General features: G+C 63.8%; 2 protein-coding genes across 2 annotated transcripts; both read left to right on the top strand.

Moving 5' to 3' along the window:
- Positions 1-20: 20 nt before the first annotated feature.
- On the top strand, positions 21-8,065 carry AGBL2 (AGBL carboxypeptidase 2). The gene is made up of 15 exons (XM_067295284.1): positions 21-107; positions 260-323; positions 542-688; positions 755-1,186; positions 1,331-1,435; positions 1,595-1,745; positions 2,056-2,823; positions 3,016-3,178; positions 3,557-3,683; positions 4,042-4,139; positions 4,360-4,481; positions 4,836-4,902; positions 5,197-5,301; positions 5,694-5,783; positions 6,193-8,065. The coding sequence occupies exons 1-15, from the start codon at positions 78-80 to the stop codon at positions 6,865-6,867; spliced, it is 3,144 nt and encodes a 1,047-aa protein (XP_067151385.1). The 5' UTR covers positions 21-77; the 3' UTR covers positions 6,868-8,065.
- Positions 8,066-8,157: 92 nt separating this feature from the next.
- MTCH2 (mitochondrial carrier 2) lies at positions 8,158-13,968 on the top strand. The gene is made up of 13 exons (XM_067295855.1): positions 8,158-8,307; positions 8,919-9,003; positions 9,355-9,461; positions 9,661-9,687; positions 10,012-10,065; positions 10,528-10,585; positions 10,758-10,809; positions 11,018-11,077; positions 11,824-11,917; positions 12,190-12,237; positions 12,729-12,796; positions 13,377-13,452; positions 13,755-13,968. Exons 1-13 carry the CDS (start codon positions 8,221-8,223, stop codon positions 13,839-13,841), a joined length of 903 nt encoding a protein of 300 aa, XP_067151956.1. The 5' UTR covers positions 8,158-8,220; the 3' UTR covers positions 13,842-13,968.
- Positions 13,969-16,358: the final 2,390 nt, after the last annotated feature.

Below are 16,358 nucleotides of genomic sequence, written 5' to 3'. Positions count from 1 at the left end.
TGGTTGCTCAGTGACCGCGTCCTGGGCCCTGGCGCCGTCAGGGACGAGGAGGGGATGAGGCCTGGCCTCAAGCAGCCATGCAGCCCTGCGAGCACCCTGCTGCCCAGGTCAGGGGGTTGGGGGGGGGAAGCTGGGCTGGATCAGCCTGGGGTGGGGGTGGTTTGGCAGCTGGGTGGAGGAGGGGGATCAGGGCTTGCTCCGGACTCCAGCTGGGAAAGGGAGGCTGGGAGCAGTGCCTGACTGGCCCTGCCCTGCCCAGGCTGTCCCTGAGCCCTACGACAGCTTCATGTACAGACACCTGCGCTACTATGGCTACTTCCGAGGTGAGCCCTGGGCACGGCAGGCCCTGACTGGTGGGTACACTGGAGCCCAGTGTGAGGGACGTGGTGCTTGGGGCATGTGTCCCTGCGCCAGGGCTGTCTCTCTCCCCTTTGTCCTCTGAGCCCTGGGGCTGGATGGCCTGGCCCTGTCCCGCTCCACAGCGGTCCCCAGGCCCTTTGGGCCACAGGGGCACCCCAGTGGCAGCAATGTTCTCCCTAAGGCCAGAAGACAGGCCAGCAGAAGAGCCCTATGTCCACCCAGGAGCACGGGCAGGGGCTCTCTGAGTGCCAGCCCGCTGAGGCACCCAGCCTGGGCAGCGCCAAGCCAGCCTGCAGCTCTCCGCAGGGCCTGGGGCAGGAGCTGACGCGTGAGTGAACCCCCATGGAGGGGCGAGTGTTCCTCTCTGGGCATGACGGGGCCTGGGGTGGTCCCTGCTCAAGCGAGGAGCGGGGGATCTGGGGGGCGTGCATGGGACAAGGTGGTCTCCATTGGCCTGGAGATAGCTCTGAACCTGGGACCCCAGAGCATCCCCATTGCAGCCCCCATGGGGAGCAGCCAGTACCAGCCCCTCCTGCCCTGGGTTGCCCCATCCTCCTTGGAGCCTCAGCCAGACTGTGGGGCTGGGAGCATGGGGCATCCCGGAGGCTTCCCCAAGCTGCTCCTGGTCCTCTTGCAGCCCCTCAGGTGCTGGAGCTGGCCCTCCCCAAGAGCAAGCAGCTCCTCTCGGGGCGGCCCCCAGGCTGCGGTTCCCCGCTGCTGCGGGAGCCGCGGGCTCTCTTCGCCCTGCCGTCGGCACGAGGCCCCCTCCCCGCTCCCCGCTGGCCTGTCGAGTGCGAAGTCATCAAGGAGGGGATCGAGCACATTGGTGAGGAGGCTCTCAGGTCCCGGTGCCATCCCCACGGCACCTGGAGCCCTGCTGCTGGCGGTGGCCCCCGACCCCTTCTCCTGCATCGGAGCCCTGGGTGCCAAAGGGGCCTGGCCCTCACGCTTGTCTCCTGTCCCCTCTCAGAGTGGGTCCCGCCTCAGCCAGAACCCTTCTACCAGCCCACAGGCTGCGAGGAGGCCCCGGCCGGCGGCGAGGAGTGCGGCACCGTTGTCTACCATGTCAGCCCAGGTAGCGAGGCCGGCCAGCGCTGTGGCTCTGCCATGGCTTGGGCTAGCCCAGGGCCCGGCAGGGAACAGGAGCAGCCATGGGCACCCAGTTTGTCTCCCGAAAGCCTCCAGCACCGGTCCCTGGTGCACTGCCACACTGAGCCCATCTTTTCCTCCGTAGTGATTGGAAGCTCCTGTTTCACCCGTGCTCGGGTCGGGGGTGCCCAGGGCCCCCTCTCCTCGCCAGCGGCCACCCTGGCAGGCCCCCACGACACCACCCTCCTTTTCGAAGCGCGGTTTGAGAGCGGCAACCTCCAGAAGGCTGTCAAGGTGTAAGGGTGCCAGGATGGTGGGAGGGGATCCGTGCGAGGTGGCAGTCAAGGGCGGATGGCACCATCCCATCGCTGCAGCAAGGAAGAGTTGCCCCCATGGCCGGCGTTGGGGTTTGCTCAGGGGAGCCGGGATGCGAGGTTTGGGTGAGCCTGGAGCCAGAGGGGAGGCATCCAGGAGCCTTGAGGGTTGGGGAAGCTGGGGTGGGGGAAAGCGGTGCCAAAGCTCCCACGCTGGGTCCGTGAGCGGGGCCGTGCTGGGGGAAGGTGGAGCTGGAGCGGGTGCCGGAACGTCCCTGTTGCTGCGTTGCAGGGGCCCACACGAGTACGTGCTGACTCTGCGGCCGGACCTATACACCAGCAAGCACACCCAGTGGTTTTACTTCCGTGTGCAAAACACCAGGAAAGACCCTGTCTACCGTTTCACCATCGCCAACCTGGCGAAGCCCAAGAGCCTCTACAGCAAGGGCATGAAGCCGCTGCTCTACTCGCAGCGGGACGCCCAGGGCCGCGGCATCGGCTGGCGCAGAGCCGGGGACGACATCCGCTACTACCTGGGTGGCTTTGGAGAGGGCCAGGCTGCCTACTGCCTCACGTGGACCGTGCGCTTCCCCCACGATGGCGATACCTGCTACTTCGCCCACTCCTACCCTTACACCTACTCGGACCTGCAGCGTTACCTGCAGGCGGTGGTGGGTGACCCCGTCCGCTCTCAGTACTGCAAGGTGCGGGCGCTGTGCCGCAGCCTAGCTGGCAACACCGTCTACCTGCTCACCATCAGCAGCCCCGCAGGCGCCACGGCCAAGAGGACAGTGGTGCTGAGCGCCCGCGTGCACCCCGGTGAGAGCGGCAGCTCGTGGGTGATGAGGGGCTTCCTCGACTTCATCTTGAGCGATGCCCCCGACGCTCAGCTCCTCCGCCAGCTCTTCATCTTCAAGGTGGTGCCCATGCTGAATCCTGATGGCGTGGTCGTGGGCAACTCTCGCTGCTCCCTGGCGGGCAGGGACCTCAACAGGGCCTACAGGACGGTGCTCAAGGACTCCTTCCCCTGTGTCTGGCACACTCGAGCCATGGTGGAGAGGTGAGGCCCGGGCACAGGACAGCCGTTGGGGGGTCACCTGGTGGGGATGCAGAGTGGGCTGCCATTTGGTCACGCATTTCCGGCGATGTGCTCCGCTTCGCACCGTGGCCTGTGGCCAGGGAAGCTGGCACCCATGGGCTGCAGGTGCAGCTCCAAGCGCTTGTGCCCGCATGCTGGGCTGCTTGTGCACAGGGTCCTGGCGGAGCGGGAGATCCTGCTGTACTGCGACTTCCATGGGCACAGCCGCAAGAACAATGTCTTCATGTACGGCTGTAGCGGCGGCGGGGCCGGCGCTGCACCACGGCTGCACGAACGTGTCTTCCCACTGATGCTGAGCAAAAATGCCCCTGACAAGGTGGGTGCCCCTGAGGACATCTCTCCTCTGCACCGGGAGATGTGGTGCCACCTCTCCTGTCCTGCTCCCTGGGGCTGTCTGAGGCTGCTCACCTGGGCACATCCCTTTGGGAAGCCATCTTCTGCTCCCTGTCAAACAAGACCCACACCTGGTGGTCCTGGGAAGTGGCTTCCTTGTGGAGTTTCATCGTGACGCTGGATGGCGACACGGGCACCTGATCATGGCCACCATGTTATACTTCCTGCCGGAGGGAGAGTCGCAATGGAGAACTTGTCTCACCCCACGGGCGGAGGCACTGGGGTGTCCCCTCAGGGCTCGGGAGAAGGATGTGTCCCCCCACTCCTTGTTCTGCCATGCTTACCATGGGTCTGGCCCCAGTTTTCCTTCCGCAGCTGTAAGTTTAAGGTGCAGAAGAGCAAAGAGGGGACCGGGAGGATCGTCATGTGGCGGATGGGCATCTCCAACAGCTACACCATGGAGGCGGCTTTTGGGGGCTCCACACTGGGTGAGAGGTTGTATTGGGGGCCCTGGGGTGCTGCGGGTGCCAGGGGCTGCCAGAGCACCAAGGAGACAGCTGTGCATCTTGAGGCATGGCCAAGGAGGAGCTGGGGGCTGGGCATGATGGCATCATGCTCAGGGATGGGATTTGGGCCCTGAGGCCCCTGGACTGGGAGGTGACCACTGTGGGCCATGGTGAGATGAGCTTTGAGATGCAGAGTGGTGACTGACCAGGACAGGCTGGCATGGGAGCCAGACCACGCACGGCCCCCCAGGGCTGGTGGAGAAGGCAGCACCAGGCATGGGCAGGCTGGGGCTTGAATCGCGAAGCCACAGCTTGCTTTGGTCCTATCTTTCCCCTCTAGGCGAGAGGCACTCGCATTTCAGTGTGGAGGACCTCAAATCACTGGGTTACCACATCTGCAACACCCTGCTGGACTTCTGCCACCCCAATCCTGCCAAGGTGGGTCTGCGCCCAGGGACAGGCGAGGGCAGCCCAGGTACCCAGGCTGGCTCCTGGCAGAGGCAGGGTCCTGATGCTGTATGGGTGCTGCTCATGGCTCCACACCTGGCCACAGTGTCCAGTGCCGGGTGGCCATGCCTCATCACCTCTGTAGATATAGCCCGGCTCTGCCCAAGCCGCAGGAGCTGGCAGCACCGGTGACACTCGCTCTTGCTCACAGGTCCAGCAGTGCCTGTTGGAGCTGGATGCACTGTTGCAGCAGAAGCTTCACCAAAAGCTCGGGTGCAAGCCAGGCTCTGGTGGTAGCTGGAGTGGCATCTCCCTCTCGGACCTTGAATCCAGGTACATTCCTCTGCACCTCCAGGCATGCAGCCCCGGGACACCCCCAGATCCCCCAGCAGCACTGGCAGGATGGGACTGCCGGGGGTCTCCAGTCCAGTGTCCCCTTGGAGCAGGATCACTCCAGCACTGAATCAGGGCAGCTGTGGCTTGACCTGGCTGAGACTTGGAAACCCACAGCTCTGCATGCCCCGTTGCCCCAGGCTGTTCGTCTTGCTGCCAGCTCATGTCCGCCCCAGCGTCACTTGGCAAAGAGCATCTCAAAATCACAGAAATTCCCAGGGGAAGTAGGGCAAGGGCTTAGCTAGAGACCCATCAGGCTGCAGGAACTGCAAGCGGTCTCTCTCCCTTGCACAGCACCAGTGGCTCCAACAGCTCCGAGTCCGATGGCCCTCCTGCTCACCTCCTCGGCCTGGCAGAGCAGGTGAGTGTCCTCGGCGCGGGCTTGCGGGCAGCTGAGACCTCGCCACCAAGCGCCTGGGCATGGGGGCCATTGTGGGCCGAGCCCGGGGGCGTCTGTGCCCTCTGGGCCTGGTGGAGCTCAGCCAAGGCAGCTTGGAGGATGCTGCCCTGTTGCCAGCTGCTTTCAGGATGGGAGTGGGATGGGGAGGCCAGTGAATGGAGCTGCCCCGTGAAGTTATGGGGAGATGTGAGGCTTTGCAGGGATGGGGACACCCAACGGAGACATGCTCAGGTGTCACTTTGCTGTCTGGACCAGCTTAAACAAAGGAAGAAGAAGCAGTTGCAGACAAGGAGAGAGAGGAACACCCTGCGCCAGCGATACGGCATCTCTTGGGACCGACCAAGCCGGGAGAGCATCTCGGTGAGCAGCATGGAGGGCAGCGGGCCGAGGAGATACCTGGGCACATCAGGGCCAGGAGCCCAGGCCATCCTGCCCAGGGACCCTCTGGGACAGTCCTGCTGGGGATATAATTAGAGACTTTCCTGACCTGGCCAAGATCTCCCCAGACTGCTGGGAGGATCCAGCTCCGCTAGCACCTGTGGCTGTAGCTCAGGGCAGCACCCCTGGCTCCAGCCTGGGTCCTGGCACCCCTGCATCGATGGAGCACGGGGATGCCGGCAGTAGGAGCCCAGCACAGAGTGGGCAGTGGCACTGCAGGCGAGCTCCAGGTCAGAGCAGCGCTGTCACCAGCGCGAGACCCAGCCACCCACTGGGGCTTCGAGTGGAAGCCCCTCTCTACTGGCCCCATCCAGGTGAGGCCGGCATCGCCCAGACCGCAGAGGCAACCGGCTCTCCACACGGCCCCGACGAGAGGCAGCGGCCCAGGAGGGGAGACGAAGCAGGTACGTGGCGCTGTCTCCGGTGAGACCTTTCTGATCCCACCCAGCTCTGCCAATGGGTGCCACGAGGTGGGAAGGGACGTTGGCATCCCCGGCTGCCCCTGGCTCAGGGCAGGGCTGACCCCAAAGCCAGCATGGGACTCCAGCTTCAGCCACATGTTTCACCCCTCTCCCAGGAGGGAGATCCCCTCTTTTTTGGCCTGGCCTGAGGCCGCCCTGGCAGAGGAGGGAGGCATGGTGGGTGCTGGCTGCCAGCTCATCGCTGCAACGTCCCGCTGGCCGGACAATGCCAGCAGCAAGAACAAAACCAAGGCTTTGGAGGAGGCCCGAAGCACTGGCATAGGTTTGGGCTTTACTGATGCCCCTGAAAACGGTCCCAGTAACACGGGTGCACACATTTTGGCTGGAACAGGGTGAATGCCACCGCCCCAGGAGCCATGCTGCTGGAGGGGATTTGCAGCTGGCAAGGAGAGAAGGCAGCAGCATCCAAGCCCCGCTGGGCCGTCCAACGACGGTGAGTGCCCACCGCGCAGGCCTGGTTGCCCCGAGAGACGCCGAGCTGAGGAACCAGCCCAAAAGCTTCGCTGCCAATGGGGCTACGACTGCTCGGAGCAGGGATGGGCAGTCCCAGCCGGCAGGCTGTGGCGGCACTTATGGAAACGGCACCGGCCACAGCGCTGGCTGTGTTTCCTCGCAGGCTGCGGACCCAGGAGACATAACCAGGTTGTCCCTACGGCGAGGGGAGCTGCGCAGCGGACACAAGGCAGCTCCCCGTGGGTGCAGGACGCAGTCCTGCCTTACCAGCCCTCACAGGGAGCACGAGTGCTGGCCCCAGACGGAACGAAGCAACGGGAGGGCCACGACGCCCGACCCCACAGGCACTCGCTGCCCGTGTCTTGCACGGCGCCGAGCGGCTGCTCGCGGGCAGCACTCCACAGCGGTGCCGAGCCTCTCGCCAGCACAGAGCTGGCTGTCTTGTGCCACCGGGGGACCTGCCTCAGCTGCTGGCCGGAAGAAACCCAGTGGGAACGGAGGCTGCTCACCCTCAGGCAAGGCCGCAGGTCCCATCCTCAACCTCCAACTGTAGCCGCTCGCGGATGGTGCGTTGTCACGGTTGTGTTTGATATTAAAAGCGGGGCTGCAGCGCAGGGCCGCATCCCTGGCTGCTCTGGGCCGGGCCTCTGTGTGGGATTATGCAGCCGTCGCTCCAGGGTGAGTACCGCTAGTGGGTCCCCACGGGGACCTGAGTTTCGTTGCCCCACCTAAACCAACAGCGCACGGGGATCCTGCACCCCAGGTCGCTGGCTTTGCTCGGGCCAGCGAGGGAACGAGCTGCTCCCTGATTACCACACCCTGACATGGTTGTTCTACCAGTCCTGAGGCTTTTCTGTCACTTTGCAGCAGCCAAACCAACCGAGCAGGAAGGAGAAGCACAACCGAGCCGCCAGACTCCTTTATTGCAGTCTTGCGTGAAGGGCACAGGCGCTTAGGGGCAGTGGGGCTCCATGGGGGACAGAGCCTGAGGCTGCCCGGGAGCAGAAGAGGGGACGGAGGGGGAAGGCCAGGGCCGTGGTGGCAGAGCACAGTCACCCTACGGCATGGCTGGAAGAGCCGGTGGGGCCAGAGGTGCCCGCAGCCGCAGGAGGAGTGTCAGCCAAGGCAGGTGTGCTCCAGGCCCTGCTCCTCAAAGCTGTCCTGCCCCAGGCGCCCCTCCTCGCGTGGCTGCCGGGTCTTGCTACCCTGCCCCAGGCGCTCGCACTGAACACTGCCATAGCCTCTCCCTCAGCCGAATCCAGGTCCCCCCCCGCCCCAAGCTGCGCCGACAGCTTGGCCCTGTCGGTGCCCTCCCCTCCAGGCTGCCCCAGCCGCTCCAGCACCAGCGTGTCCCCCAGGCTGCAGGCCTAGGCCTTGTCGCCATGCTGATGCCTTGGGCCAGGCAGGCATGCTAGGCCCTGTTGCCATGGTGATGCCTCAGGCCAGGTAGGCCTTGATGCCCCAGGCTGGGTAGGCCCTGTTGCCATGGTGACACCTCAGGCCAGGTAGGTGCAGTTGCCATGGTGATGCCCCAGGCCCCTAGGCCCCGCTGAGGCCTCAGGCCTGGTCACCGCGGTGATGCCTCCGGCCAGGTAGGCCCCGTCGAGGCCTCCTCGCCATGGCGACGCCCCCTCCCCGGCGCAGCGGGGCGGAGGGAGCAGGGAGGAGATGCTCCTGCAGGGGATGGGGCACCCGGGGCCGCCACGGCCCCCCTGGTGGAGACGCCCAGCGCTGGATCCCTCCCCCCCCCCCGGCACCCTGGGCCGGGCCCTCCCCGACCCGCCGCTAGCGCTCCGGGCCGGGCCGAGTGCCAGGCGGAAGCAGGCGGCGGGCGCGCCGGAAGTACCGGGGGCGGAAGCGGAAGCGGCGGCGGTGTCCTTCTGGGCCGTGACGCCGGGGCGGCACCATGGCGGACACGGCCTCGCAGGTGCTGCTGGGTTCGGGGCTGGCTGTGCTGTCGCAGCCCCTCATGTACGTGAAGGTGCTGGTGCAGGTAAGGGGAGCCGGTGAGCGGGGGAGCCTCGGTAACCGGCGGCGAGCGGCGGCGGCGGCGGCGGGTGGCATGAGCTGTGCAGGAAGCAGCAGCGGTTCGCGGTGCCCGGGACTCCTCTGTTCCCTGTCCCGATGTCTCCGGGCCTTTTTCCCTTTCCCTCTGCCCGGTCTGGTGACACTGGTCCCTCCCTTCTCACTGCTACCGGTGCTTCCCCACCCCCCCCCCCCGGTCCCGATGACACCGGTATCCCCCAGACCCGTGCACAGCAGGTGGGGTGACTGTGTGGAGCCAGGCCAGCCCCGGTCCCTGCCGGGAACCGGGAGCCCTGCCTGCCCCCAGCCCCTTGCGCTGCTTCGAGGCCCCCTGCCAGGCTGGCGTGGCCCCTGCTTCCTGGGGCTGGCCATAAAGGTGAGGCGTGGGGTCTGCAGAGTGACCCCAGCCCAAAGGCCGCCGCATCCCGGGGTCCCGTCACCTCTGGGCGCCGGAGTGTTTAGGAGGCCCGAGCGGCTCACAGGATCCAGAGAGCCAAGGTGTCGCGGCACAGGGGGTGCTGTGGGAGGGATGCCCGGCCTGGCGGGGTGGCCAGTGCAAGCTGTCTCTCTGTTTTCAAGGTGGGATATGAGCCTCTTCCGCCAACTCTGGGAAGGAATATTTTTGGGCGACAGGTTTACCAGCTGCCAGGTCTTTTTGCTTATGGTGAGTCTGTCTCCGAGACGCGCGTATCAATCTGAAGTCTGAGTGAGCTGATGTGAAGCCCTAGGGCTGAGGAGGGAGAGGTTCTTGGTCTGTGAAGTGGGTCAGTTGCCTCTCTTGTATGTAGGGCAGCAGTGGGGCAGAGCTCTTTGGTGTCCTGTACGGCATGCGTCCCTGTTCCACCAGTGACACAGACCGATGGGGTTTTTCTGGAGCCTGTTCTGGTTGGAGCTGAGCTTCCCAGGTCTCTGGAGATGTTCCTCTTGATTGCATAGGATAAACTAGAGGGGAAACGGTGAGGAAGGGATGTGGCGTGACAAGTCCTGATGTTCCTGTTAACTTTTTGTTCGCCAGCCAAACACATTGTGAAGGTTGATGGAAGAGCAGGACTCTTCAAAGGCCTGACCCCCCGCCTCTGCTCCGGAGCCATCGGCACCATTGTGCACAGCAAAGTGCTGCAGGTATCGCACGTGGTTTGCGCGTAGCTGGCCCAGCGTGACTGCTGAGGCCTTGAAGTCTCTTCCGTCTCCTGTCTCATCAGCATCCCACCCCGTTGTCGGTGCAGATCCCCCATGCCAGCACGTCCCTGTGGTAGCCCGTGGCGGAAGGGCCTTCCCTTGTCCCCCTCTAGCTGTGCTGACTGTATTCTTTTCTCTCTAGCGGTACCAGGAGGCTGAGCAGCCTGAGGTACGTTGGAGACTATTTTCCTTTGCGAATCCTCTCTCCCCTCCCTGGCAGCTGCTCCTGCCAGGCAAGGCTGTGCCCCGTGGGTGTTGGGAAAAGCGGAGGCAGAATAGAGTTGGCTTTTAAGTGCTGCTCCCAGAGAAATGCACAGCAGAGAGCCAAACCGCTGTGCAATGTGCAGTGTGGGGGAACCTGGTGGGGCCGGGATGTGGGGGACCACAGACCCCGTACTTGGGAGGACGGATGGTTTCAGCAGGTGGGGTGCTGGGGAGGCAGTGGTGCATCTAGGGGGCTGTTCCCTGTCTGATGCCTTCTTGCTCTCTCCAGCCAGGAGCCAGCAAGAAGGAGCCCGTGTCCTCGTTGGAGCAGGTTCTCAAGGAGGTGAGAGCTTAGCTGGGGCTGGAGATCGGGCTGGGGAGCTCCGTTTCTTCCCTGGCAGGGACTGATCCAGGTTCAAGACCGTGAGACTTCTTTCCTAGGGTTTGTGCTGGAGCCTCTGCCTGAGGCTGGCAGAAGGGAAGGGGTTTGCCCCCAGTCTGTCCCTGGCGTGTCCCCCCACCCAGCAGGGTGCTGCGTGACAGTGGGGCTGTGCGGGGCCGAGGCCTGGCATGCACCCAGGGTTGCCCTCCTTCCTCGCAGCCGACAGGAGGAGAAGGGTGTTGGGGTGAGCGTGCCGGGCTTGCTTTGGTGCGAGAGGGGCTGGGAGCACGTGAATCGGTGTTGCCCACGGTGCGATGCCGGCGCTGCTTGGGAATGCCGCTGGGCGCTCTCCTGCCACGCCTGCACTGCCCTCTCCCCCGCCCCATCTTGCTCCCTTCGTTTGACAGCCTGTTTCTCCTCCAGACCTCCCGAGAGATGGTCGCTCGCTCCGCCGCAACGCTCATCACCCACCCCTTTCACGGTAGGTGACCGCTGCGCAGCCTGTGCGGGGCTTGAGGCCACCGCTCCTCCGTTCGTCCTTGCGTACCTTGGTGGCCTGGGTGACGTAGCTGTATTGCTGTTTCGTTGCCCGGGAGAGTCCCGGGAGCGCCTTTGCTCCCCGCTGACCCCACGCTCTCTGGCTCTGCCCGCAGTGATCACCCTGAGATGTATGGTGCAGTTCATCGGCAGGGAGACCAAGTACAGGTACGGGGGCTTTGGGGGCTGGGGCTTGGGGGCTTCACCTTCCCGCTGGCTGGGAGCTGGGGAGGGAAGGGCGCTGCACAGCCCCGTGGCCGTGGGGAGGGAGCTTTTAGGTCCAAATGGTGGGGCTGAGGCAGTTTGCCCAGGCGACTCGTTTCTGGTGCGGAGCACTACGTGACTGGGGCTCTCTTCTCTTTCTCCTCTGGCCCAGCGGGACACTAAGCGCCTTCGCCACGATTTACCGAGAAGAGGGCATCCTGGGATTCTTCGCGTGAGTGCCATTGACGGGCGGCTGGCTCTTGCTGGGGCCTCGCGTGGGGCGGCGCGGTCGCTTCTAAAAGATCCGTGGGCCTTGCTTATTGCTCAGATGTCGCTTCTGCTTTGGCACGTGGTGCCTGGCGCTGCACGTCTGCCCTTCTGTCAACTTGCCAGCTGGGCTTAATAGCCCTCTGCCCTAATTGCAGCCTTGGCTGCTGGTGGAGCAAGCGGTTCCCGCTCTGCCCTCCCGCAGAGGGTTTCCCGGCGAAGATCCGCCAAGCCCCTGGGTCATGAGCGCAACCGGCAGTTGAGACCGCAGATCCGTCAGCTTTGGGTTGTGCCTGACGGTGACCAATATCTGGTGCGTGAGGATGTTAAAAGAGAGCAAGCGCGTAGTAATCGTTCCCCAGGAAAATCTGCCTCCCGCGGTTGGTAGCTCAGGGGTGTCTGGAGTCAGAACTGCATAATAACCCTCAAAGAAGTTTTCCTCTGCGCTCGGTTACTTCTTGAACCGCTGTAGACCTTCATCTTCTGTGTGCCTGCACTCCTGTGATAAGGAGTTCCCCCAGTTACCTGAGCTGCTGCCTCCTGTTTTCAAACCTGCTGCCGTCAGGCGATGGCTCTGCCTTGCCATCTCGGTCTGGGGAGGACACCTGCGCTGGCCAGCCATTTCCGAGCTCTCCGTGCGGCTGGAGCCAGGCAGGGGGTTGGCACTAGGAAGGGAAACTGCTCACGTTCCTGCTGCCTGTTTTCTTTCAGGGGCCTCATCCCCCGGCTTCTCGGAGACATCCTTTCGCTGTGGCTCTGCAACATGCTGGCCTACCTCATCAACACATACGCCCTGGAGAACGGGGTACGGGCTGTGTGCTCTCGCTCGGACGTTGCTCCGGAGCGTGGGCCCCGCGGTGGGCTGGGGGAAGCAGCGACCCACCTAACCGGGCTGGGGGAGCTCTGCCTGCGTCACTGGTGTTTAGCTGGCAGCAGGCCCAGGGGTTGCAGTCCTCACTGCGGGGCTGCGTGGGAGGAGGCTCAGAGCACGGTCCAGGGGTGGGTCTGCCCAGGTCCCCCCTTTGGGGTGGCAGCGTGACTCCCGTGGGGTTTGAAGGCACCTTTCTCCGCTCACAGGTCTCAACCATGACTGAGATGAAGAGCTACTCACAAGCAGTCACTGGAGTGAGTACAGCCCCTCTGCGTGTGCGCGTGCATGCGATGCTGTCTCCCTAGGGGTGGGTGGGGTGAGTTGAATCCTTTCCCAGGCCCTGGGGAAACAGCGTGTCCCTGGAGAGAAGAGGGTGACGTGTGTAATCCTGCCTGTCTTGCTGCTGCTGGGATTGGGGAGCAGAGCTGGGCTGTGGAGGGACCAGCCTGCAGAGGAATTCACGCTCGGGGAGGAGCGTGAGCTGGCCCCGCACACAGCAGGCTGCCCGCACAGGGCATGCGCCGTGGCCTCGAGCTTAACCTCTGCGTGGTCTGTCCCTGTGCGCTGTCCCTCTGGGGCTTGTTTTTCCCCACCTTCCAGGTGGGAAGCGGGTGCCAGCGAGTTGCTTAGCCCAGCAGGGCTGTGTGCTGCGGGAGGGATCCCTGCTACGTGCCAGGCATGTGGGCAGCTCCCAGCTGGGGCGGGGATGCCTCGCGCGGCTAACCGGCCCTGCTCTCCCTTGCAGTTCTTTGCCAGCATGCTGACGTACCCCTTCGTGCTGGTCTCCAACCTGATGGCCATTAATAATTGTGGGTGAGTGTGCTGCCACCACCTCCTTCACCAGCGCGTGGGCCCCGGGACCTTCCTGTTGTCACGGCCGGGCCTGGCCCTGCTGCACAGCTCCTCTCTCTGCGTCCCTGAGAGGCCGTGTCCATGTCTGGAGACATTGGTGTGGGCAACAGCTGTGTTCCACCCTGCCGGATCAGTCCCCGAAACTGCCTTCCCAACGTTTCCAGCCCAGTGGTGGCACAGAAGAGCTTCAAACTCACAGCCAAGCCGCCCGTGGGCCTGATCTCTTGTTAGATCATGCTGCCGGGGGGGAAAGCGCTGAGGTGGAGCTGGTCAGGGCCCTCAGCCTGAGCGCAGCCTCAGGGGCATTTGGAAAGGGCCGTCACAGGGTTCAATGCAGCGCCCAGCTGCAGGATCTGCCGCACCCGGGAGCGTGGCCCGTCACCCGTGTTGAGCTGGGGAGCGGGGTCTGTGCAGCTGGGCTGGGATTAGCTGCAGTGGCCGGTGGGGAGCTGGGAGTGGCAGAGGGATGTGTCTTATCCCACCGGCTGGCTTGACCCTGGGCAGAAGTTAATTCCCTGCGGCGCTCTCCTCTCCTCCTCAGGCTGGCTGGGGGCCTCCTCCCCTACGCACCCACCTACTCGTCTTGGCTGGACTGCTGGAGCCAGCTGCACAAGGAGGTAAGCGGCCGGCGTCGGGCAGTGCCGGGATGCTGCCTGGCTACTAGGAAGGGGTAGGTTGGAGCCCTGCGATGCTCTGGGGCCTGTGTCCTGGCCCCCGCGGCGCGAGAGAGGCCAGCCTCGCCACCCACGGTCGGTGCTGCCCTGGGTGAGCCCTGCTCCCTTCAGGGCACTCGGAGGATGGAGCAGTTGGCCGGGAGGTGGTGGGTTGCCCCTGGCTAGGGAGCCGTCGTGGGCTTCGGGGCCCTGTTGCGGATTGGGGCAGCCCTGCCTCACCCGGTGGTAATTCTCTCCCCTTCTAGGGCAACATGAGCCGAGGGAACAGCCTGTTTTTCCGCAAGGTGCCCACGGGGAAGCGATATGTGTGGGAGGAGAGGAGGTTTCGCTGAAGCTGGAGCTGCGAGTGGAGTCCCAGAGCTGATGCTGGGCTCCAGACACACAGAATCATGAGAGAGTGGTGATTTCTATACAGTTTTTTTTTTTTTTTTTTTAAATCATTTAATCCTGAGAGGCGAAGGTGGCTGTGTGAGAGTGTCTGTCATGGCGCCGCGGGCTTCCTTGGTGGGGGGAAACCTGTCCCGGGTGGAGATGTTACACACCTCAGCTCTGGGTATAACAAAGCACATTTCGCCACGGCCCTGCAGGCTCCCTTCTTCCGTGTCTGAGCCAGGGTGTCCACCCTGGCGAGGGCAGGACAAGCAGAGCAGACTGGGGCCCTGCCACCACCGCGACACGTGCCTTCCCGGGCTCAGGGTCTTGAACACCGCACCAAGGTTATCACAGGAGAGGAGAAAATCCCTTCTGGCATGTCCCAGCAGAGCCCTGGGGCTGGGGGATTAGCTTGTGAAGTGTAATCCTATATAGACAGCCCCGTGGCTCCTACGGACGGGAAAATGAGGTTATCCCTGCAGTCAGGAATCAAAGACTTCAGTGACCTCAGGACGGTCGTGCGGCCCTGCGCCCCTCACGCTGCGCCCTGCAGCCTGCTGGAGCTGACACGCCGTCCCCCTTCTCGTGCTGTGCCCGATCTCCTGGGTTCCCTCCTCCTCCTCCGGGCCAAGATCCAACAACCGGAGCAACGTCCCCGCTACAGCTACGCCAGGCCTCGCTGTGTTGGACTTTGCAAGGGAGGCACCCGTGGCCTGACGTGGGGTGTTTGGCTGACTGCCTTTGCCCTGCGCTTGCTGTGGGCTCAATTTGGCAAGGCAAGGCTGTGGCTGCATGGCGAATCATGCCTCTCCCCTGCGCCCCAAGGCTCCTGGAGTAACATGGGCTCCTCCAGCGCTCTTGCAGATGTACAGAGGAGAGCTCGATGGGTGACAAAGTGGGTGGAAAAGTGGCTGGGCATCTAGACTCAAAGAGCTGTGGAAGTTCAGCTGGGGGCCAGTTCCTAGGGGCATCGCTCCCATCGATCCGGGGACTGCTGCAGTCGAACGTCCTCATCAACGACTTGGATGATGGGACGGAGGTGCATGTTTTCCAGGCGTGCGAGTGACAAAAATGGGGTGGGGGAAGCAGCTGGTACACTGGGAAGGCAGGGCTGGGGTCAGAGGGGCCTCGGTGGGCAGAAGCAACAACCGAAACCAAACACCCAGCCCTGCCCTGGGATGGGCTGGGGAGCAGCACTGCAGCTGGGTGTAGTGGGGGGGGGGGGGGGGAACATTTGTGAGAGCAGGGCAGCCTGGGGCCAGGCTGGGGAAGGGAATCTCCCCCCTGGGAGAGGGGAATAACACGTGGCTATTGCTTCACGGCGCGATGTGCATGCACAGCGCGGGTCTGACCAAAAGTATCACAGGCAGGGGCACAGGGGAAGGTGCAGCCCGCAAGGAGAGAGGAAGGGAGGTTGTGGTGGCCTCCAGCCGCAAAACTAACCCTGGGGGGGGGGGACATAAAGGACCGAGCTCTGCCTCATGGAGGAGCTGGATGAGCCTGCAGAGCAGAATGAAAACGGGTCCAGCCTCAGACTGACCCTTAGTCTCAGCGCCTCGGTTTTACGATTACCATGTTAATATTGGCTCCGGAAACCTTTTTCCAGCTTCCCGCCGTGAATCCCGGGAGAGATTCTTCTCAGCCTTGAACCTACTTAAGGCTTTGTTTCAACAGAGGAAATTCCTCTGTGGGCCAACAGCGCCTAGAAAAAATAGGACCCTGAGGAATAACCAAGCTTTTTTAAAAGACCAGCTGTGCAAAGGGCACAGGAGAGCGGGTGAGGACCAGAGCGGCTGCCCGCAGCCACACTGAGGGGGTTCACAAGCCGCTTGCCGATGGCTATTGAATAATTGCAAGTCGCTGAAGCGGGTCGGGGCAGGGCCCGGGCGGAAAAGCGATACCGTAAGGCTACCTGGACAGCCGCTCGAGCTTGCTCCCCTGTCTGTCAGTACCCGGGGCGAAAGAAGAGGCGGCTCGATTTCGGGGACGCGATCGGCCGGAGCGGAAGGAGAAATCTAATAGTCGGCGGCTCCTCGGGCTGCAGGGCTGCTCGGGTGTCGCCTCAGCCGTGAGGCGCAGGCAGCAGGGGCAGCGCAAGCAGTGCTGTGGGGCGGGTGGGGGGGGGGCACGCTGCCGGCAGGTTGGGGTGCACAGCTGGCAGGAGGGTCTCACACTGGGCAGGATGGGGTGAACAGCCGGCAGGAGGGTTTCAGAACCGGGAGGATGGGGTACACAGCTGGCAGGAGGGTCTCACACCAGGCAGGATGGGGCACAGCTGGCAGGAGAGTTTGAGAACGGGGAGGATGGGGAGCGCAGATGGCAGAAGGGTCTCACAGCTGGCAGGATGTAGTGCACAGCTGGCAGGAGGCTATCACACCTCGTGGAAGGCAGTGCACAGCTGGCAGGAGGGTCTCCCAGGTGGCAGGATGTGGGGCACAGCTGGTGGGGGGGGTCTCACAGCTGGCCTGAAGGTGTGT

Source organism: Apteryx mantelli, chromosome 4 (genome assembly GCF_036417845.1).
Source record: "Apteryx mantelli isolate bAptMan1 chromosome 4, bAptMan1.hap1, whole genome shotgun sequence".
NCBI classification, from domain to species: Eukaryota; Metazoa; Chordata; class Aves; order Apterygiformes; family Apterygidae; genus Apteryx; species Apteryx mantelli.
This window is presented reverse-complemented; position numbering and strand designations above follow the sequence as displayed.

Coding starts and splice junctions, on each gene's coding strand:
- AGBL2 (XM_067295284.1), top strand. CDS start 78: ATGCAGCCCTGCGAGCACCCTGCTGCCCAG. Junction 1,746..2,055: donor CTCCAGAAGGCTGTCAAGGT/GTAAGGGTGCCA, acceptor GCTGCGTTGCAG/GGGCCCACACGAGTACGTGC. Junction 4,482..4,835: donor CTCTCGGACCTTGAATCCAG/GTACATTCCTCT, acceptor TCCCTTGCACAG/CACCAGTGGCTCCAACAGCT.
- MTCH2 (XM_067295855.1), top strand. CDS start 8,221: ATGGCGGACACGGCCTCGCAGGTGCTGCTGGGTTCGGGGCTGGCTGTG. Junction 9,688..10,011: donor AGGAGGCTGAGCAGCCTGAG/GTACGTTGGAGA, acceptor TGCTCTCTCCAG/CCAGGAGCCAGCAAGAAGGA. Junction 10,586..10,757: donor CATCACCCACCCCTTTCACG/GTAGGTGACCGC, acceptor CTCTGCCCGCAG/TGATCACCCTGAGATGTATG.